The 21,957-nt window shown below is 42.4% G+C and overlaps 1 protein-coding gene, 1 long non-coding RNA gene and 1 pseudogene across 16 annotated transcripts in view; 1 reads left to right on the plus strand and 2 right to left on the minus strand.

Annotated features, from left to right (window-relative positions):
- LOC141406892 (uncharacterized) overlaps positions 1-21,717 on the plus strand; it is a 119,794-nt gene extending 98,077 nt beyond the window's left edge. Inside the window, exons 3-4 of the long non-coding RNA XR_010579478.2 lie at positions 17,608-17,699; positions 18,754-21,717. This is a non-coding gene — a long non-coding RNA (uncharacterized lncRNA). The remainder of the gene's footprint in view (positions 1-17,607; positions 17,700-18,753) is intronic.
- The window catches only part of C11H12orf56 (chromosome 11 C12orf56 homolog), a 114,947-nt gene that overhangs the window by 54,308 nt on the left and 38,682 nt on the right, over positions 1-21,957 (minus strand). For 14 of the 15 annotated variants that reach the window (XR_012420437.1, XR_012420436.1, XR_012420438.1 and 11 more), the window contains exon 3: positions 4,301-4,373. Coding sequence is in view for 12 of the 15 variants with exons in the window: in XM_074007350.1 (XP_073863451.1) it covers positions 4,301-4,373 (73 nt within the window). In the remaining 3 variants the exon portion in view is untranslated. Of the gene's footprint in view, positions 1-4,300; positions 4,374-12,408; positions 12,483-21,957 lie in introns of those variants that run through there. The other variant, XM_074007349.1, reaches the window with a different exon arrangement.
- On the minus strand, positions 11,966-12,824 carry LOC102143381 (V-type proton ATPase subunit E 1 pseudogene; annotated as a pseudogene).

Genomic DNA, 21,957 nt, shown 5'->3' on the forward strand with positions numbered 1-21,957 from the left:
CCTCCCACCTGAAACAACCAAAAATTGGATAAAATATATGCAAAAATAGACTTCAGGACACTAGACACCAGGCAATGAAAGACAATGAGCCCTGGTAGATGGGAAATAATCAAGGTGAGACCTAACGATTGCCCCAGTTTACTGCCTTGAAAAAAGTCTCCAGGGCACAGTGTAGAGACGAGGGGGGTGATACATACTGATTGTGGTAACGGTTTCATGGGGCGATAGATATGAGAAAACATATATGCACAGTTTATTGTGTGTCAATCATACCTCAGTAAAGCTGTTACAACAAAATTCTCCAAATAGAACTTTTTTCCTGGAGCTGCTGGCTTTCATGCCTGCTAAAATGGAAATCCCACCAAAGGAATAACCATTTTAAATCTGTATTATTAAATTATCACAATGTGCCGGGCACAGTGACTCACGCTGGTAATCCCAGCACTTGGGACCACCACCAGCCGAGGCAGGTGGATTACAAGACCGGGAGTTCGAGACCAGCCTGACAAACAGGTGAAACCCCGTCTCTACCAAAAATACAAAAAAATTAGCCGGGTGTGGTGGCTGGTGACTGCAATCCCAGCTAGTCAGGAGGCTGAGGCAGGAGAATCGCTTGAACCCGGGAGGCAGAGGTTGTGGTGAGCCGAGATCAAGCCACTGCACTCCAGCCTAGGCGACAAAGCTAGACTCTGCCAAAGAAAGAAAGAAAAGAAAAGAAAGAGAGAGAGAGAGAGAGAGGAAGGAAGGAAGGAAGGAAGGAAGGAAGGAAGGAAGGAAGGAAGGAAGGAAGGAAGGAAGGAATTATCACAATGTGTTATCAGTAAAAACCCAAACATAAAATTTACAGGAAGAGCAAGGATGCTTGCTAGGTGGTGTGGTTTGAATATTTGTCTCCTCCAAAACTTACATTGAAGTTTTGGCAGTATTGAGAGGTGGGGCCTTTAAGAGGTGACTGGGTAGTGAGGGTTCTGCCCTCATAAATGGATGAATCAATTCATGGATAAGTGGGTTAATGTGTTATCATGGGGATGGAACTGGCTTTATAAGAAGAAATAGACAGACAACTTGAGCTTGCATGCCCAGTCTTCTCGCCATGTGATGTCCTGCACAGCCTAGGAACTCTGCTGAGTGTCCCCACCAGCAAGAAGGCTCTCAGCAAATACAACTCCTTGACCTTGGCCTTCTCAGTGCCCATAACTGTTAGAAATACATTCTTTTCCTTATAAATTAACCAGTTTCAGGTATTCTGTTATATACAACAGAAAACAGACTGAGATACTAGGGAAGGCTAGAGAGAGGACAGCACAGAGAAGGGAGAAAGAGCACGGAATGGGAGAAATGGAAACAAATCTTGACCATTTGACAAGTGTGTTGAGAGCTGGAAGTAGCCAGGTAGTTCCATGAAAATGCATGGTGACTATGGCACATATTTACCTATGTAACAAATCTGCACCTCCTGCACATGTATCTCAGAACTTAACATAAATAAAGTAACATTTTTTAAAAAGAAAATATGTAGTGGTGTTTTTTAGTTGCCACAATAAATGGGGAGCGTTACTGGCACTTAGTGGACAAAAGCCAGGGAAGCTGAAGTTTCACCGTGTGTGGCCCCATTCTGCACAAGTACAAATGGTACCACACAAATGCCAGCAGCACCCCTTGAGAAATCTGGTGAAAGGAATTCAGCTACACAGGCTGTTGGTTCCTTCTCCAATGCCAGCATTTTAAAGGGGTCCCCATGCGCATTTTAAGCTATGGTTTGCAATGCTTAATAGAACACATTAGACAACTCTGTCTTGGTAAATTTTTTGATGTTTAGCTTCAAATATAATCAGACCCTCCAAAGCCCTGAGAACTCTGACAGGAACACTATAGCTAACTCCTTAACCTTGAACTTAAGCATCTTTAAGAAAATTAGTTACTGTGGCCACTGTCCAACAATTTTCTTATCCAGAATAATTGGCCATAAGGTTAAAATTCTACAAAGCAAATTTGCAATGTATTTAGGAAAAAGAAACTTCCTTAGCTTTTTTTTTTTTTTTTTTTTTTTTTGTAAGAAAGGAAGTTATAATAATAATGAAATTTAGGTTTGGAAGAGAACTCATAGGTCCTCTTGTTCAAACTGTGAGACCTGGTGAGAATGACAGAAAGGGCAGTGAGAAAAGGTCCCTCCCCAGCGAGCTAAGAAACACAGCATGGCCCACCACGGGTTTGTGAATATCCCCAGGTAGGAGTTCGCTTTTTCTGAACAGCATTTTGCAATGCTTTTCTAATCTGGATATTTCCCCTTGCTATGACCTGTCTTTCTAGGATCCAATTCATATTAATTTTCCCTATGCCTCTATATCCCTTGACTGGCAGCTCCCAGAATCCTACAATCCCTTCTAATATCTAAATAGAGAGTGTGTGTAACAGTATCACACTTTGGCCAGGCACGGTGGCTCACGCCTGTAATCCAAGCGCTTTGGGAGGTCAAGGCGGTCGAATCACGAGGTCAGGAGTTCGAGGTCTGCCTGGCCAATGTGGTGAAGCCCCCCCCATCTGTACTTACAATACAAAAAGCAGCTGGGCATGGTGGCGGGCACCTGTAATCCCAGCTACTCGCGAGGCTGAGGCAGGAGAATCAGTTGAACCCGGGAGGCGGAGGTTGCAGTGAGCCGAAATCGAGCCACTGCACTCCAGCCTGGGCGTCAGTGCAAGACTCCATCTCAAAAAAAAAAAAAAAAGAAAGAAAGAAAGAAAAGAAAAAAAAAAAACACAGTATCATACTTTAACTTATGCAACTTTATGCAACTTAAGAAACTCCTTTTTTTTTTTGTCCAGGTGCAGTGGCTCACGCTGTAATCCCAAGACTGGGAGGCTAAGGTGAGCAGATCACTTGAGGTCAACAGTTCAGTATCAGCCCTGTCAACATGGCAAAACCCCATCTCTACTAAAAGTACAAAAAATTAGGCAGGCATGGTGGTGGGCGCCTGTAATCCCAGATACTCAGGAAACTGAAGCAGGAAAATTGCTTGAACCTGGGAGGCAGAGGTTGCAGTGAGCAGAGATCACACCAATGCACTCCAGCCTGGGTGACAGAGCAAGACTCAGTCTCAAAAAAACAAAAACAAACAAACAAAAACCACGATTCCTTTTCCTTCTTTTTAAATTTACCCAGACTTCTTTCCCACTTTCCAGACTGAAATTTCAACTGCCAGATGAACTTCTCCGCCAGATAAGCCCAGTAGGACCTCAAGCTTAACCTATTTAAACCAGTACTTGAGCGTAATCCCTTCTGACATCCTTATTTCTTTGAAGGGCATCATTATTCAGTCACCCCAGCTGGAAACCACAGTAGTTTCTCTTTCCATCTCTCCTGTTTCAACCAAATGTTAGTACTGTGGATTCTGCCTATGAAATGTCTCTTCCATCCATCCCATTTTCTTTATTCTTGCTACCACTACCCCAGTTCACATTCTAATGACTTTCCACCAATCTCTGGTCTTTCCCCACTTCAATCCATTTTAAGCACAATCGTCGGATTATTTTTCTGTAGTAATGGTTTTTATATCATTCTCATGGTCAAAACTTTCAATAGTTTTTTCATATCCTGTGAAATGAAATGTAAAGTCTTCATCTGGACTTTAAGACCCTCCAAAGTATGGGCCCCATTTCATTTTCAAGTCCTATTTTCAATCCCATGGGGTTAACACATGTTGCATACCTTTCCTGCCTGGATCTCCTCTTCCACTATTCCTCCAACTGCAGTGTTCCCATCTCCAGGCGCCCTATTCCTTTACCAACTGTCACCAGGCATCTTGATGTCTCTCCACAACTGAATATCATCTGTCTCCTCTTTAAATCTCTTTGAAATTGCTCAGACTCATTCAGGACACTGAGCAGGTGGACTATGCATTTTCTTTATTTGTGCAAATGCTGTATATCTTGGTTAGAATCGGCTTCTCAAGGACAGGATCTATGACTTACTCATCTTTGTATCCATCATAGGGCCTAACATAGTGTCCTACACAGAACTAGACTTCAACAGATGTTTTTGAATTTAATTTTAATGAATTATTTATATTGTGACATCTATATGTTCAGTAATATATAGAAAATTAGAAAAACTATACTATTTAACTGATTTGAATTGAGAAAAAGTTCTCTCAAAAATACTTTCTTCCTTATTGCATACATAAGATTAACAGAACTCAGTCCAAAGCCATTAGTAGAGAAAAAAAAAATTAAGAAAAACAAGTTGCAATGTAAAAATGTTTTGATTAGCAAGTTAAACACATACTCCAAACAACAATCTCACCTGAGAGGAGATTCATTCAGGCTTCTGGGCTCTTTGATTCTCCAAAAGGCAAGGCCATTCTTTTCTTCCTTGACTTAAAAAAAATAGTTATTTGGTCATTAATTAAGCAATTTGATTGAGATTATGAAGAAGACCTAGTCACACATACTGATTGAATGACTGTTCATAAATCCTCACAAAAATTGTAAGTCCAAAATTGTAAGCTGGGTAGCATGGTGGAGCAAAAAGAACTTTGGCTTGACATGAACATGTCCTCAGACAAGCACAGTGGCTCACACCTGTAATACCAACATTTTAGGAGGCTGAAGTGGGAGGATCACTTGAGCTCATGAGTTCAAGACCAGCCAGGGCAACATCGTGAGATGTCATCTCTACAAAAAATAGAAATATTAACTGAGTGTGGTAGTGTGCACCCGGATGGAGGATCGCTTGAGCCTAGGTGGTTGAGGATGCAGTGAGCTATGATCACACCACTGCACTCTAGCCTGGGTAACAGAGAAGACCCTGTCTCAAAAATAAAAAACAAAAATAAAATGTAAAAGGTAGGGCCTTTTTGGAAGTGATTAAGTCACTAGGTTTCTGCCCTCATAAACAGGATTAGTACCCTTATAAAAGGTTGACGGGAGTGCCCTAGTCCCACTGCCCCTCCCATCATGTGAGGACAAAGGATTTCTTCCTTCTGCCATGTGAGGATGCAGCAAGAAGTTTCCATCTCTGAAGCAGAGGGCAGCCCTCACCAGACACTGAGTCTGCTGGTGACTAGATCTTGGACTTCCAGCCTCCAGAACTGTGAGAAATAAATTTCTGTTGTTTACAAATTGCCTAGTCTAAGGTATTTTGTTATAGCAGCAGGTGCAGGATAAGACAGTGGTCTGCTGTTATTCTGTCTTTCCATCCTCTCCCTTTTTTGAAGAATTGCTCTCTTCCTATAGTTACCATGAGGGTCCTCATCCTTAAATTAAAAAAAATAAAAAGACTTTGCTCCTTCCGTGAAACAAATGATGCTTAAGTTTCAGTGCCCCTGGCCGGGTGCAGTGGCTCACACTTGTAATTACAGCATTTTGGGAGGCTGAGGCAGATGGATCACTGGAGTTCGAGACCAGCCTGGCCAACATGGTGAAACCCAGTTTCTACTAAAAACAGAAAAATAGCCAGGCGTGGTAGCATGCGCCTGTAGTCCCAGCTACTCGGGAGGCTGAGACAGGAGAATCGCTGGAACCTGGGAGGCGGAGGTTGCAGTGACCCAAGATTGCACCACTGCACTTCAGCCTGGACAAAAGAGTGAGACTCTATCTCAAAAAAAAAAAAAAGTTTCAGTGCCCCTCAGTGCATGAGTTCCTTCCAAAGTCTTAGGAGAGACCCTAAAACTGTGTTAACATGGCCAAATGTTTTTATAAGAATTGCAAAGAGAATAATCCACCTCTTCAACCACAACAATTTACGACCACAGGCTCTTCTTCCCACTTTGATTTTTCTTCCATCTCACTTCCTCTCTTGAGAGTGGCTGTAGGCACTTTGTGTTTGTAATTTCTTCTGTCCTGATTTCTTTGGAATGCTGTGGGCATTGTATTTGTACAATGTAAAACAGACATCTTAGTTATTTCAAGGGGGGCGCTCTCCAAATTGTGTGAGTTTCAGTCCCCATAAAACCTAGATCCACTCCTGCCCTAGCCATAGCTGATGGGTCTAGAGGTGGACTGCTGACCCAGTCTGGGCCAATCAATGTCTTGCCCCGGATTTGTGACATTTGTTCTTGAGAGACAGGTCTAGAAGTCTTTGGAGCTGGCTGGATCCTAGGAAGAGGTCCTGGCCAGGCTGCTCAGGCCCTGGAACAGGCACCTGAGTTCCTGGTCTTCCACTATTTGGCTCTTTTGTTTCCCTTTTGATTCCCTAGGAGACTCCAAAATCTCCCAACAAATTCCCCTTGACATCAAGATAGGCAGAATCAGTTTTTTCTATTTGGAATTTAAGAAACTTTAAGACCCCAATCAACACAATCACTTGTAAAAGTTGGCATTTCACAAATAATGGTACTAAAGGTGATGCAAATAATGCCTTTGTACATTGCTGGAATTAAATGGAAGCACTTATGACTCATCAATCAGACAGGTTTGAGCCCATCTCCTGCTTCAGATCACAAATTACAGAATGTCTAGGAGGTAAACCATTTGGTCCTGGTGATACAGCAATACCAACCCAGGGAGCAAGCAGCTTGGAGGAGAGCAGGAAATCTAGAGCACATCACTGCTGGCATGCTGGAAAGGAGGACGAGATCACCGAGGCTTATCTGTTAGGATGTTAGTGTTACCTGCACAATCATCCTGTAACAGTCTTAAGTTGTCTCTTAAACCTCATTCCATCCAATTCACTAACCAAACTTGAATTCTCTCTTTTTTGTGCATGGTCATTAAAAAGTTCAGAAAAAACAACTTTAGTCTTCACGTCCCTGCCTCTTTCTATGTTGGCTTTATTTTATTTATTTATTTATTTTTATTTGTTTCTTTGTTTGCTGAGACAAAAGTCTCACTCTGTTGCCCAGGCTGGAGTGCAGTGACACAATCTCGGTTCACTGCGGCCTCCGCCTCCCGGGCTCAAGCAATCCTCCCACCTCAGCCTCCTGAATAGCTGGGATTACAGACGCCCACCACCATGCCCGGCTAATTTTTGCATTTTTAGTAGAGACGGGGTTTCACCACTTTGGCCAGGCTGGTCTCAAACTCCTGACCTCAAGTGATCCGCCCGGCTTGGCCTCCTAACGTGCTGGGATTCCAGGTGTGAGCCACTGTGCCCGGCCTATGTTAGCTTTAAATTTCACTTTGTAACAATGGTCTGGAGAATTAGGATCATCTGTGCCCTCCACTCAGAAATAAAGTATAGTTCAATCTGTTTCTGTACTTGGTGGAAAGTCTGGTCTCCCGGACACCAAGGACCAGAGTCTGGCAGGTGTAAGGCAATAATGACAAGAGAGCCTGAGTGCAGGGTCATCTGCTGCTGTGTTGTCTAGTGTGCATGTAGCAGTTGACACCCTTCTTCAGTGGCTTGGTTATGAATTCCTTCAGTCATTTAGCATGATGCATATCTTATGGAATGCTTGGTAGTACGGGCCAGCTGAGGACCATTTTTTAGAAGGGACACTACAAGAATAAGACATCTGCTTTCTCTGTTGCAAGAGGTTCAATTACATTCATAAAGTCCCATTCCTGTGGGGAAGATCGTCAAGCTTTCATATGTAAAAACTATCCATGAAACCTGAGCGACTCGTCAGTTTCTTGTGCTTTTACTTTTGCCCCACATCACTGGTTTTAGAAAATCTCTAGGTTTTATATTTATTTTTTAAAATTACACACACATACATACAGTTGTCCCTCAGTATCCATGGAAAATTGGTTCTAGGATCTCCCCTGGAAACCAAAATCTGAGTATGCTCAAGTGCCTGATAGAAAATGGTATAGTATTTTCATACAACCTATGCATACCCTCCCATATACTTTCAATAATCTCTAGATTATTTATAATACTAACTACAACAAAAAATGTCATGTACATAGTTCTACTGTATTGTTTAGGGAATAATGACAAGAAAAAGGTCTGTACATGTACAGCACAGATTCAATTCTTTTTTAGTATGATTTCTGTCTTCTGTTGGCTAAATCTATGAATGTGGAACTCACGAATATGGAGAGCAAATATTCACCGCACCTCTAGAATAATAGAAAAGACATTTTATAAAGGCTTTTATGGTATTACTAAACTTTGGTTCGGTTTAGATTTTGTTAAACTATGTTTCAATCTGGTTGGGGATATGTCTATTTAATTTTATGCCAATATTTCAAAACATACCACTAAAGCCTGTAAGGTCTTTTCTGTTTTTCTAGAGCTGCAGTGAATATTTGAAAACACTAGTTACCTGTGTCTATTTAAATGTAAACTTAAATTCAGTTATTCAGCAGCACTAGCCACATTTGAAAAGCCCAGTGGCCACAGGTGGCCAATAGCTACTGTATTAGACATGATTAGACAAGATATGGAACATCTGCATCATTGCCAAAAGGTAATGCTGTTTTAGAATGTACCTGAAACTGAAACTAAGTGGTTAATAAACCAATCAATTCAAGAGCTTTTGTGGCCAGGTGTAGTGGCTCATGCCTATAATCCCAGCACTTTGGGAGGCCAAGGCGGGTGGATCACCTGAGGTCAGGAGTTCGAGACCAGCCTGGCCAAATAGAGAAACCCCGTCTCTATTAAAACTACAAAAATTAGCCAGGTATGGTGGCAGGTGTTGGTAATCCCAGCTACTCAGGAGGCTGAGGCAGGAAGAACTGCTCGAACCTGGGAGGCAGAGGTTGCAGTGAGACGAGATTGCGCCACTGCACTCCAGCCTGGGTGACAGAGTGAGACTTCATCTCAAAAAAAAAAAAAGAGCTTTTGCTACTAATACAGTTCAATCCTGTCACTCTGTTCCCATCTGCATTGTTCATTTAGAGTTTAATAACCATCCTCTTTCATCTAAATGTAAAAAGTACAATTCAGGTATGGCATGTTGGCTCACACCTGTAATCCAAGCACTTCACGAGGCTGAGGCAGGAGGATTGCTTGAGGCTTGAAGTTTGAGATCAGCCTTGGCAATTCAAAGTGCTAATTGTGGCCCATATAAGAACATATGTATACTACAAAGAAAAGCATCTTTTCCTCTATATATTCAGAAAAGTGGGGTCTAATTAGGAATCCTGTTACAAATGTGATAATTTAAACTAAGTATTTTTACTAGAAGTGGTTTCCAACGTTGAGCTTGCTTTGTTCAGATGACCGAGTTGATTGGACCATGGGCACCTGTATCGCATGACAAAAATATCCCCTAGGCTTTTTTACCCAAGAGGTTTGGAGTTAGTCCTAATAATTACCTTTATTTAAGTGCTCAGTAGTTATCGGGTGCCGCTGCTCTAGGCATGACATCATCATTAGTAACATATTAAAGATTCTAGCAATGACTATTGTCAAATAGATGGTCGGGTAGGTTTGGGCCTGTCTCTTGCTTTAGGACACATATTGCAGAATGTCTCTGAGGTGAACCACTGGGGCCCTATATACATAGCAATACCTGACTCAGGGAACAAGCAGCTGGAAGAACAGAAAACATACAGCATCACTGTTGACATAATGGAAAAGGGGAGTGTTTTCTATCTTGTAATGTAGCTGGGGCTCCTTGTGACAGTGGTAGTCTTGTGTTGTCAAAAGCCCCCACACCCAAGTGTCAGATGGTACTTTTGGGAATGAAAGTAGAGAACAGGTGGGGGCAAGTGTTATTCTATGAATAGCCCTGCACATCAGCACAGGACAAATTCTTCACTAATTTTAACATCACTTGCAAATTTTCTAGGAATTTATATTTTATTTATTTATTTATTTTTTTTTTTGAGATGGAGTCTCGCTCTGTCGCCCAGGCTGGAGTGCAGTGGCGCGATCTCCACTCACTGCAAGCTCCGCCTACCAGGTTCACACCATTCTCCTGCCTCAGCCTCCCGTGTAGCTGGGACTACAGGTGCCCGCCACCGCGCCTGGCTAATTTTTGTATTTTTAGTAGAGATGGGGTTTCACTGTGTTAGCCAGGATGGTCTCGATCTCCTGACCTCATGATCCACCCGTCTCGGACTCCCAAAGTGCTGGGATTACAGGCGTGAGCCACCACGCCCGGCATTTTCTAGGAATTTAAATGTCATCAAACTTCAATCTGTTTTACTACATTATTTTTCTATGTGTTTTTATTTTCCTATACATGTTGAAGGGAAAAAAAAGCCAAGAATAATTATGCTTGTGGACAAGGATAAATATGCATTTAAGGCAACCAACACCAGTTAGATGCCCTAATTAGTGTGACAGGAGACCTGATGAACAACCAGGGATTTGATAAACCTGCTAATAACAAATTCTACAGTTTCCATGCCACAGTGTGTCAGCATGGAAAGGTGCTCATCCATGAAAGTGTAAAAACACCACACAGTTTTCTCACACATCGTAGCTCTGAGTCTGACTTAGAATAAAGTCTAGTGGACAATGAATGGGCTGAATGGGCTGGTCTAGCTACACAAGCTGGATGCCAGAAGTAGAAGGGCCTATCCAGCTCCTCGGACCTTCATCCTTCCCTTCTTCTTCTATGCTAAAGATTCAATCTTAAGGGCTGACTTCATTAAGTCAGCGCCACCCCCCAGCTGTGTACCCTGCCCTGCCCACCTTATTTCATGTAATACAACAACTCTGTGAAGCTAGTAATGGAGATGACGAATCTGAGACTCACAAAGTTTAAGTGACCTGCTGAAGGTCACACATCCAGGAAATATGAGAAACAGAATTCAAACCTGGGCTTAGTGAAATGCAAAGTCCATGTTCTTCTTCTATGCTTTTCATCAACTCCCAATTACAGGGACAGATACCTTAAAAAGGCTAATATATCAATATATCTATATAGATGTAGATATACAGATATATCTGAGCTATTTTTACTCACTTCGGACACCAAGTGTGCGATTTTTTTTTCTTTCACCCAAAGCCAATTCTCTAATTCTCTACATACCAACGGGGAGTACTACAATTCAACTCCATTCTGCCATTCACTACTTGGCAGTAGCACAGACCCCACAGGTTAAGGGCTCAGTCCCACAAGACTGCCCTAACTTCAGAGGCCAATTGCAACTCCCAGGTTTCCACCTGTATTTCTGACCAACCAGCTATAACTCAGGGGCTCCCCATGAAGTGAACCAGAACATGCCACCCAAAATATGCCACTTTGGCATATTGGTTATTTTGACCTGAAGGTGCTTGAGAGACAGCAGATGTAGGAAGGGCTCTCTGATCTATACCTTTCTACCTTAAAACAGGACATAGACCAGGCACAGTGGCTCATGCCTGTAATCCCAGCACTTTGGGAGGCTGAGGCAGGCAGATGATTTGAGGCCAGCAGTTTGAGAACAGCCTGGTCAACATGGCAAAAACCCGACTCTACTAAAAATACAAAAATTAGCCACGTGTGGTAGTGCGTGCCTGTAATCCCAGTTGCTCAGGAGGCAAATTCTTGTTCAAACAAGAATCATTTGAACCTGAGGAGTGGAGGTTGCAGTGAGCTGAGATCACACCACTGTGCTCCATCCAGCCTGGGTGACAGAGCAAAATTCTGTAAGGCCGGGCGCGGTGGCTCAAGCCTGTAATCCCAGCACTTTGGGAGGCCGAGACGGGCGGATCACGAGGTCAGGAGATCGAGACCATCCTGGCTAACACGGTGAAACCCCGTCTCTACTAAAAAATACAAAAAACTAGCCGGGCGAAGTGGCGGGCGCCTGTAGTCCCAGCTACTTGGGAGGCTGAGGCAGGAGAATGGCGTGAACCTGGGAGGCGGAGCTTGCAGTGAGCTGAGATCCGGCCACTGCACTCCAGCCTGGGCGACAGAGCATGACTCTGTCTCAAAAAAAAAAAAAAAAAAAAAAAAAAAAAAAAAAAAAACACCAGGACATAAATTTCCCATGAGAAATGCAACCTCTTTATACCAGGAAGAGGAGAACTTTTTTTTTTTTTTTTTTTTTAACTTTCGGATGAACTGGAGGTGAGTCCTGATCATATTACCTGAAGCTTTCCACCACTGTGACCAATTAGGCAAGGCACTGGTGACAGAGGGGCATCACTGATAAATACAGAGCAATACTGGGGCAGTAAAGGGGAAGCTACAGAGACATTTGCGTTTCTTCAAATATCAGAAGCTTCCACATCACAGCAGGAGAGCTGAGGATGAGCTCCACCTCCCAAAGGCCTAGTCCAAAAACTTCCCATTGGCATTGGCCCTAAACAAGCCCCCCTGACTTCTGGCATCATCTGCTGGACTATGAGATCCAGCCGGCTTTACAGGGTATTGGAAACCTTTATTTTACGATCCCCATTATATATCTCAACTGCACCAGCTCTGTCCTCCAGCAGGCAGGACTCTTGGTCAATCTGGACATCAACATCATTTTTGGTGGCAATTTTGTACATAGGGATTACCTTTTGCATTGTAGCCTTTACCAGAGGGAAATCTTGTTTCCTGCAACAATGAATCATTCAGGGCTCCAGCAACTGGTACAAACCTGTGATAAGGTCATCTCGCTCTGAGGACTTTGAGTCTTGCTTGATTCATCAAATTGGACATCTGAATTTTCTTCTTCTGCTCAATCTGTTTCTCTTTCTTCTCATAATATTCCATAATCTTTAGTCTTTGGGCTTGCACAAGCCAATCTTTGTCTATGTTGAACTCTTCTTCTACCTTTGCATCTACTTCTTCTGCCTTCTCATTGGCTTCTTGTTCAACAAAAGCCATCATATGCTTTATCTGCTTTTGCACATCAGCATTGCTGAGAGCCATGGTGAGAGCAATGCTAGCCCAGTGAGCAACAGGCTTGAGTTTAGGTTTGAAGGGTGAGGTGGGAGGAATGGGCAGAGGAAACCCCTGCACAGATCTTGGTTTCCTTTACTTTTTGAGAACATTCTTATCAACAGAAGTGAGGCATGGACACTGAGATGAATCTGTACAAACACTAAAATAAGTCTTATCTTCCATTAATTTTCACCATATATTTCCTAGTCATTTTCCCACAGTTCACTGTGCATAGCCCAAGACCCTTTGCCTTGTCTTGTCACAACTCTACAATTTATCATTCTTTGTTGACATGGTATGTAAGCGCTCAGGTCTGTCAGCTTCTTTGGGTCTTCATTTCTCTTCTATGAAGGTTCCCCTGCCATGTAAAATTGTTAATGTCAAATAAAATGTGTATCCTTATCTCCTGTTAACCTGCCTTGTCTCAGTTTAATCCTTAGGCACAGCCACAAAACCTAAGAAGGTGGAGGAAAAGTCTTTCCTCCCTTTACCACAAGCACCTCCTTGGGTTTAATAATTTGCAAGAACAGCTCACAGAACTCAGGAAAGTGTTTCATTTACCATTACCAGTTTATTATAAAGGATTATCTTCAGGAATAGCCAAATGGAAGAGATGCATTGAGCAGGGCATCAGGGGAGGGCTGCAAAGCCTCCATGCCCTCTCCTGGTGTACCACTATCCCAAGAACTTAATGTGGTCACCAACTTGGGAGCCCTCCAAACCCTGTCAGTTAAGGATTTTTTTAGTTTTTGTTTGTTTGTTTGTTTTTCAGACAGGGTCTTCCTCTGTCACCCAGGCTGGAGTGCAGTGGTGCAATCATGGCTCGGTATAGCCTCAACCTCCCAGGCTCAAGTGATTCTCCCACCTCAGCCTCCTGAGTAGCTGGGACTACAGGTGTGCACCACCACACCCAGCTAATTTTTGTATTTTTTGAAGAGACAGGGTTTGGCCATGTTTCCCAGGCTGGTCTCAAACTTCTGCCTTAAGTGATTGTCCCCACTTAGCCTCTCAAAGTGCTGGAATTACAAGTGTGAGCCACCACGCTTGTATTAGTCAGTGTTCTCTAGAGGGACAGAATTAATGGAATAAATATAGAGAGCCCAATGTGTCCAGGTGGATATGAAAACTTCCAGTTCTACATATATGATAACTTCCATATATATATGGGAGTTTATTAAGTATTAACTCACACAGTCACAAGGTCCCACAATAGGCTGTCTACCAGCTGAAGAGCAAGGAGAGCCAGTCCGAGTTCCAAAACTGAAGAACTTGGAGTCTAATGTTTGAGAGCAGGAAGCGTCCAGCATGGGAGAAAGATGTAGGCTGGGAGGCTAGGCCAGTCTCTGTTTTCACATTTTTCTGCCTGCTTATATTCTAGCTACGCTGGCAGATGATTAGATTGTGCCTACCCGGAATAAGGTGGGTCTGCCTTTCCCAGCCCACTGACTCAAATGTTAATTTCCTCTGGCAACACCCTCACAGAGACACCCAGGATCAATACTTTCTATCCTTCAATCCAATGAAGTTGACACTCAGTATTAACCATCACAAGTCCACCCCTTGTCAACCTGAACCCATACACATCTCCTGAGATCATACAAATCTTCAAATAAGGACAATAATAAGGTCATAATTATGCCTAGCATAATACAACTATCCTTTGCACAACCGGAAATGCAACAATCCCCAACCCAAATACTATTTCATAAAGTTAACAATACCTAAATGCTGATGAGAAGTAAATAAATCTTATGTCACATGCTAAAGGAAAAAGGAAATAAAACGAAGATATTTTCTTAGTACAAGTATATACATGCACAAATATGTTTTTAATGAAAGAAGGAGGAAATACTCATGACAACTACAGTCCTCGTTTCTGCAGCTGGTCATGTTGTCATAGCTGGTATTGATGACTGCCTTCTTCTACTACCCATTCTGTATATTTTTGCCTTCAGCAAGCACCTCAGCAGGTCATGGTTTTTTTTTCCTGGTGGAGTGACCCAAACCTTCATTCATGAAGGGTCTGGGTCATTTGTAGTCCTGCCTGAATTGGGCTGTTGTAGTTTCTCACTGACTTTAATCAAAGGGCATGGTAACACTAAGAGACGCCCTAATGGATCGCCTGTATTCCATGCATACTCTTCCTTAACTCCATTGTGGAGTAGTAGACTGATTTCAGTAGTAGACCTAGACTTGATAGTCTAGGTCAATCACCCCAGCCAACACTGTAACTGCCTTCTTGGCCTGTTGACTTAAAGGTAGGAGGAGCCCATGGACAGGAATGGAGAAAAATGCATTTGCCAAATCAATGGCTGCATACCAGGTACCAGGAGGTGTGTTAATTTGCTCAAGCAATGAAAACACATCTGGTACAGCAGCTGCACTTGGAGTCACCACTTGGTTAAGCTTACGATAATCCACTGTCATTCTGCAGGATCCATCTGTTTTCTCCACAGGCCAAATGGGAGACAGCTGAACAAGGATGTGGTGGGAATCACCACCCCTGCGTCTTTCGAGTCCTTTATGGTAGCACTAATCTCCATGATCCCTCCAGGGATGCAATATTGTTTTTGATTTACTATTCTTCTAGGAAGAGGCAGCTCTAATGGCTTCCATTTGGCCTTTCCCACCATAATAGCCCTCATTCTACCAGCCAATGTGGGGGTTCTGCCAGCTGCTCAGTATGTCTATGCCAATTATGCATTCTGGCACTGGGGAAATGACCACAGGATGAGTCCGGGGACCCACTGGACCCACTGTAACTTGAACCTGAGCTAAAACTCCATTAATTACCTGACCTCCATAAGCCCCTACTTTAACTGGAGGACCACAATGATGTTTTGGGTCCCCTGGAATCAATGTCAGCTCAGCCAGTGTCCAGTAGTCCCCTAAATGTCTGATCATTTCCCTTTCCCAAATGCACAGTTACCCTGCTAAAAGGCTACACAGTTACCCTGCTAAAAGGTCTCCTGGGGGAATGATGGGAGAAAGATTCACTGCATAAATTGTTCATAATGTAGTGAGGTCCTTCCTTAAGGGGACATGGCCTCCCCGTCATTCAAGGGGTTCTGGGTCTGTAAACTGACTCAAATCTGGAAATCGATTGAGGGGCCGTGATTCTCTGTTTTCATAATTCAAATTAGTCTTTTTTCCATTTGACCTAGAAGTTTTCTGCTTATATAAATTAAGTAAGAATGCAGTAGGCTTCCTATCAATTCATTTTCTAAGAACACTGTGATTAATTAGCCAATACCACAGCTCTATGTGAGTCAGACTATTCTGATTGCTGCTTTGCCTCTGCTGTCCATTACGGTAGCTATGTCCGCCTTGCCTTTGACAGCTGAGTGCTGCCACTTGGCCACTGCCACCTCAGAATCCAATTATTCCCATTGTATTTAAATTTTGTAGTAGAGTGACTGCAGTTCCCACCGTTAGATCTGACATACAGAGAAGAGCAATTACAGGGCTCTTCAAAGATGCGGGTGCTGCCCTCACAAATCTATTTTGCAAGGCATTAGTCAAGGATATATCTTCGGGACCCTCCCAGCTGGGATGAGTAGGTCTAAAATGACTAATCCACTCCATCATCCCAATCTCCCTAAGCCTTTGGATCCCTTCTCCTACATTAAATCAAGGGAGATCAGGCATTTCCAACTCACTCACAGTGGGCCATCTTTTAAACCATATTTCAGCAAACCAAGCAAATAAACTATTAGAACCTTTTTTAACTCCCCAAGCTGCAACATTAAATGCAGAGTCCCTACTTAGTGGGCCCAAATCAATAAACTCAGCCTGATCCAATTCTATGTTCCTTCCACCATTACCCCACACCCTTAATATTCATTCCCATGTCTGTTGTCCAGATTTTTGTTTAAATAAATTAGAAAATTCATGAGGCTCTTTTCGAATGTAGCACACCTCCTCATGGGTCATACTCTCAACCTCATCTCATTAGCATGTGTTCTATTGTTGAAAGGAGCTTGTTATGAATAACAAACAATGTTCTTATCACTCAGGAAATTCTAAATTCTAAATATTTCAGAAGCTCTGTGTGAGGAACTAGGCACAAGGACCAAATACATATTCTTTATTGTTTCACCATATATATATATGTATGTAAAATAAAGGCCTGGCATGGTGGCTCATACTTGTAATCTCAGAACTTTGGGAGGCCAAGATGGGAGAAATGCTTGAGCATAGGAGTTTGAGACCAGCCTGGGCAACAAAGCAAGACACTGTCTCTACAAAAAATAAAAGTAAAAAAAATTAGCCAGCTGTGATGGCCTGTGCTCGCAGTCCTAGCTATTCAGAAGGCTGAGGTGGGAGAATCACTTGAGATAGGGGAAGTCAAGTCTTCAGTGAGCTGTAATTGTGCCACTGCACTCCAGGCTAGATGACAGAGTGAGATCCTGTCTCTAAAAATATAAAGCTCGGCTATAAGTAATCCCAGCACTCTGGGAGGCAGAGGCAGGTGGATTGCTTGAGCCCAGGAGTCTGAGACCAGTTGGGAAACATGGTGAAACCTTGTCTCTACAAAAAAAACTAGCCAGGTATGGTGGCACACACCTGTAGTCCCAGCTACTTGGGGGGCTGGGGCACGAGGACTGCTTGAGCCCGGGAGGTTGAGGCTGCAGTGAGCTGAGATCGCACCACTGCACGCCAGCTGGGGTGACAGAGCAAGACCATGTCTCAAAACAAACAAACAAAAATAAAATAGACCATGAAAATAAACAGTGTATTACTGAGCTATACATAATATTCTACTTTTATTCATTTGTCCTTGGATTTGTAAAAGTCTTCACACAAAAAGCTTAGAAAGAGCCCAAAATGTGAAACATGAAGGCGGGGCAGTACCAGCAGAGCCAGGTGAGTACCAACATCCCTGAATCCTCATCCTCCCATTCTCTTCTAGATCTCCTTGGGCACAGTAGAGAAATCACTTACATCAGATGCTGAGCTCTCTATGAACATGATCTAAAGGTGACTGTTCATCTTTTCATCCAGGTGTGTATCCCAGGTCTTGGGTGGTGAAAAAGATTATCTCCTTAACCAAACTCTGCTCAGACTCCCCTGAATTTCTCAAGTAGTCCTTGAGTTTTGGACTTCCATGTTCTTCTCTGTATTGTCCAATTTCAGCAAGAATCCTGATAAGTTGGTTTAGCCAGAATCCCCCATCCTTCATGTATCATCATTCTTTACATCTGATCAGCTTCCTCATCCTCCACCATCCCCCAGGTGATGTCTAATTACCCTGGCCTGTCTTCAGCAAGAATCCTGTTAGGTCCCTTTAGCCAGAATTCCATGTCACTCTTGATGTTTCCTTTTAGTAATTTTCTACCCACTGACCCCACCCTTTGGCTATAAAATTCCTTTTTTTTTTTTAAGCATCTACATGTAAGCCAAAAACAAAATTATTTAGCCTCAGCCATCTGAATGGACCCCTACTGTTGGCCAAGGGCATTCCAGAGTTAACCTGAAATACTAGGTCACGCCATGCTAGGAAGTAGGGGTCAGACATGACTTATTATACTTCTTTCACTTTTGGAATTCAGGAAAAGCCAATAAGCATTAGCATCAATGTAGACCTTAAGTCTGGTAAGAAACATTTACAGTCTATTCTCTCTGAAGCCTGCTACTTGAAAGCTTCATCTGCATGATAAAACCTTGGTCTATAAAACCCCTTATTATAATCCAGACATACGTTCCTTTCTATGGATAGTAACTCTTTCAGTGAATTGCCAATCAGAAAATGTTTAAGTCAACCTACTACCAGGAAGCCTGCTTCACCCCATTCCCACCCTTCCAGATTGAACCACTGTAAATATTGCATGTATTGACTGCTGTATTAGATCTCCCTAAACTGTATAAAATCAACCCGCACCCTGATCACCCTAGGCACATGTCATCAGGTCCTTCTGAAGCTGTGTCATGAGCACATTCTTAACCTTGGCAAAATAAACTTTCATTAAAATCTGTGGATGTTAATAAGACTATTAAAATTAAATAAGAACTAACCAAATGGGGTCCAGATTCTAACATTCTTTTTTGTTTTCAATAGGAAGATGGCTGTCATCTCTTTATTAACGTGTTAGCAAAGCTTGGTTAATAGGCACTTTCCTCCCAGGTCATAAATGTAAGTATTTGCTTAAGAGCACAAACCATGAATCTTCCTGGAATGTGGACAAGTATTTTGCAGTCATGAGCTATGATATTCTCTTAGATTTCTGACCCATTTCTCCTAAGATGCTGCAGGCTACAGTCTGCCTTTTTTTTCATATATATATATATATCTGAGTCTGGTGGTGGCTCATGTCTATAATCCCAGGACTTTGGGAGGCCAAGGCAGAAGGATTGCTTGAGGCCAGGAGTTTGAGACCAGCCCGGGCAACATAGTGAGTCCCCGTCTCTACAAAAAATTTAAAACTTAGGCAGATGTGGTGGTGCACACCTGTAGTCTCAGCTGCTTGCGGGGACTAAGGTGGGAGGATCACCTGAGTGTGGGAGGACCAGGCTGCATGAGCTAAGATTGCACCACTGTACTCCAGCCTGGGCAACAAATTAAGGCGCTGTCTGAAAAAGAAAATATCTATATCTATACCTATATCTATATCTATCTATCTAGTTACTTTTTTTTTTTGTTTGTTTGAGATGGAGTCTCACTCTGTCTTGCCCAGGCTGGAGTGCAGTAGCATGATCTCAGTTCACTGCAGCCTCCACCCACTGGGTTCAAGTGATTCTCCTGCCTCAGCCTCCCAAGGAGCTGGAACTACAGGTGTATGCCACCACACCCAGCTAATTTTTTTGTATTTTTAGTAGAGATGGGGTTTTACCATATTGGCGAGGCTGGTCTTGAACTCCTAACCTCAAGTGGTCTGCCCACCTCAGCCTCCCAAAGTGCTGGGATTACAGGCGTGAGCCACCATGTCCAGCCTAGTAACTTTTTTTTTTGAGACAGAGTCTTGCTCTGTTGCCCAGGCTGGAGCGCAATGGCATGATCTTGGCTCACTGAAACCTACACCTCCTGAGTTCAAGCAATTCTCCTGCCTCAGTCTCCTGAGTAGCTGGGATTGCAGGTGCATGCCACCACACCTGGCTAATTTTTATATTTTTAGTAGAGATGAGGTTTCACCATATTGGTCAGGCTGGTCTCGAACTCCTAACTTCATGATCCACCCTCCTTAGCTTCCCAAAGTTCTGGGATTACAGGCGTGAGCCACTGTACCCGGCCTGACTTCCCTGTTTTTTTAAAGACAGGGTCTCACTCTGTCCCCCAGACTGTATCTTCTTCTACCTGTCTGTCTAGTTATACATGTGTTGTGTGTGTGATGTCTATAAAAAGAGATCTAATTAATTGACTTAAGGAAGGATAAGCACTTGGATCAAATACGTTTTAAAGGGAAGACGAAAGCTGTGGTACCTTTTAGTTCACATAACTTTAATCTTTGAGAAATAAAAACAGTCTTAAAGATTATTGGTAAAATGCAGAAGTCATCAAAATGTAAATTTTTGCCTAGGGTTAAAGGATTGTTTTGAATCAGATAAGATAAACCTAAAGGTTTAAACAAGTTGTGGAATTATTGTAAGAATTAATCTTGCAAAAGAAATTCTGTGTGTGAACAGACTGACTAAATTCGAAAGGGTATTACATGGACTGGGCATGGTGGCTCATGCCTGTAATCCCAGTACTTTGGGAGGCCAAGGCAAGCAGATCACCTGAGGACAGGAGTTCTAGATCAGCCTGGTCAACATGGCAAAAGCCCATCTCTACTAAAAATAAAATATGAGCCAGGTGTGGTGGTACATGCCCGTAATCCAAGCTACTCAGGAGTCTGAAGCAGGAGAATTGCTTGAACCCGGGAGGCGGAAGTTGCAGTGAGCTGAGATCGTGCTGTTGCATTCCAACCTAGGCAACAGAGCAAGACTCCATATCCAAAAAAAAGGGAGGGGGGGGTAATATGGTTTTTCTGCAAATTGAGAATTAAAATAAAAGCACAACAAGGTACTCTTAAGGCACTGATCTGCTCTTCAGCAAAATTCGTAAAGGGTTATAAAAGGTTTTTGCTTTTTTAAAAATTTCCAAGTCATCATTTTGGCAAAACAAATAAGGTAATCTGGTATTCTCTTTCATAACATCAAGTGCTTTAAGCCTCTAATATATTTAACAGTCTTCTCCAAATCAAACTTCAGTTTCAAAATTGTCCTTCTTGATGGCTAGTTTTTGGATGCTACAGACGGCCCCTGGGGCATACAGAAGAGAGGTAAACAGGATTACCTGATATGTTTAGGTACATGGGATTGCCAAAATGATGTTTAATCTTCCTCAGGTTATATTTTAGGGAATAATATTAATATATGTTCCAAAATTTATGGGATTTCTAAAATTCTAAGGTCTGACTATAGGCTAGCAATCACAATTAAAGTTGTTATGTTAAGTTTTTTGTCTTGTCTTGATCCTCTTCAAAGGATGGTTTATAATCAGCTATAGAACTTTGACAGGTGCTTTCAAATGCAGGTTTCTGATAACTTTTGAGATTGTGACATTGGAATAAAAGAAAAATGTAAGGACTCATGAAGAGCTGAATTGTTCACAAATATCAAGCAAAACAAGAATTAACTGAATGGACTGAACTAATAGAAAACTGAAGTAAGTTTTTTTTCTTTTTTGAGACAGAGCCTTGCTCTGCTGCCCAGGCTCGAGTGCAATGGTGTGATCTCAGCTCACTGCAACCTCTGCCTCCCAGGTTCAAATGATTCTCCTGCCGTCACAATCTATACATCTGACAAAGGACTACTATCCAGACTCTATTACAAACTCAAATGAATTAGCAAGAAAAAAAAATCCTATCAAAGAGTGGGCTAAGGACATGAATAAACAATTCTCAAAAGAAGACATACAAATGGCCAACAAACATATGGAAAAAAGCTCAACATCACTAATGATCAGGGGAATGCAAAGCAAAACCACAATGCAATACCACTTTACTTCTGCAAGAATGACTATAATCAAAAAATCAAAAAACAATAGATGCTGGTGTGGATGCGGTGATCAGGGAACACTTTTACACTGCTGGTGGGAATGTAAACTAGTACAGCCACTATGGAAAACAGTGTGGAGATTCCTTAAAGAACTAAAAATAGAACTACCATTTGATCCAGCAATCCCACTACTGGGCATCTACCCAGTGTAATAAAAGTCTTTATACAAAAAAGATACTTGCACATGCATGTTTACAGTGGTACAATTCACAATTGCAAAATTGTG

The sequence above is a fragment of the Macaca fascicularis genome, chromosome 11 (assembly GCF_037993035.2).
Source record: "Macaca fascicularis isolate 582-1 chromosome 11, T2T-MFA8v1.1".
NCBI classification, from domain to species: domain Eukaryota; kingdom Metazoa; phylum Chordata; class Mammalia; order Primates; family Cercopithecidae; genus Macaca; species Macaca fascicularis.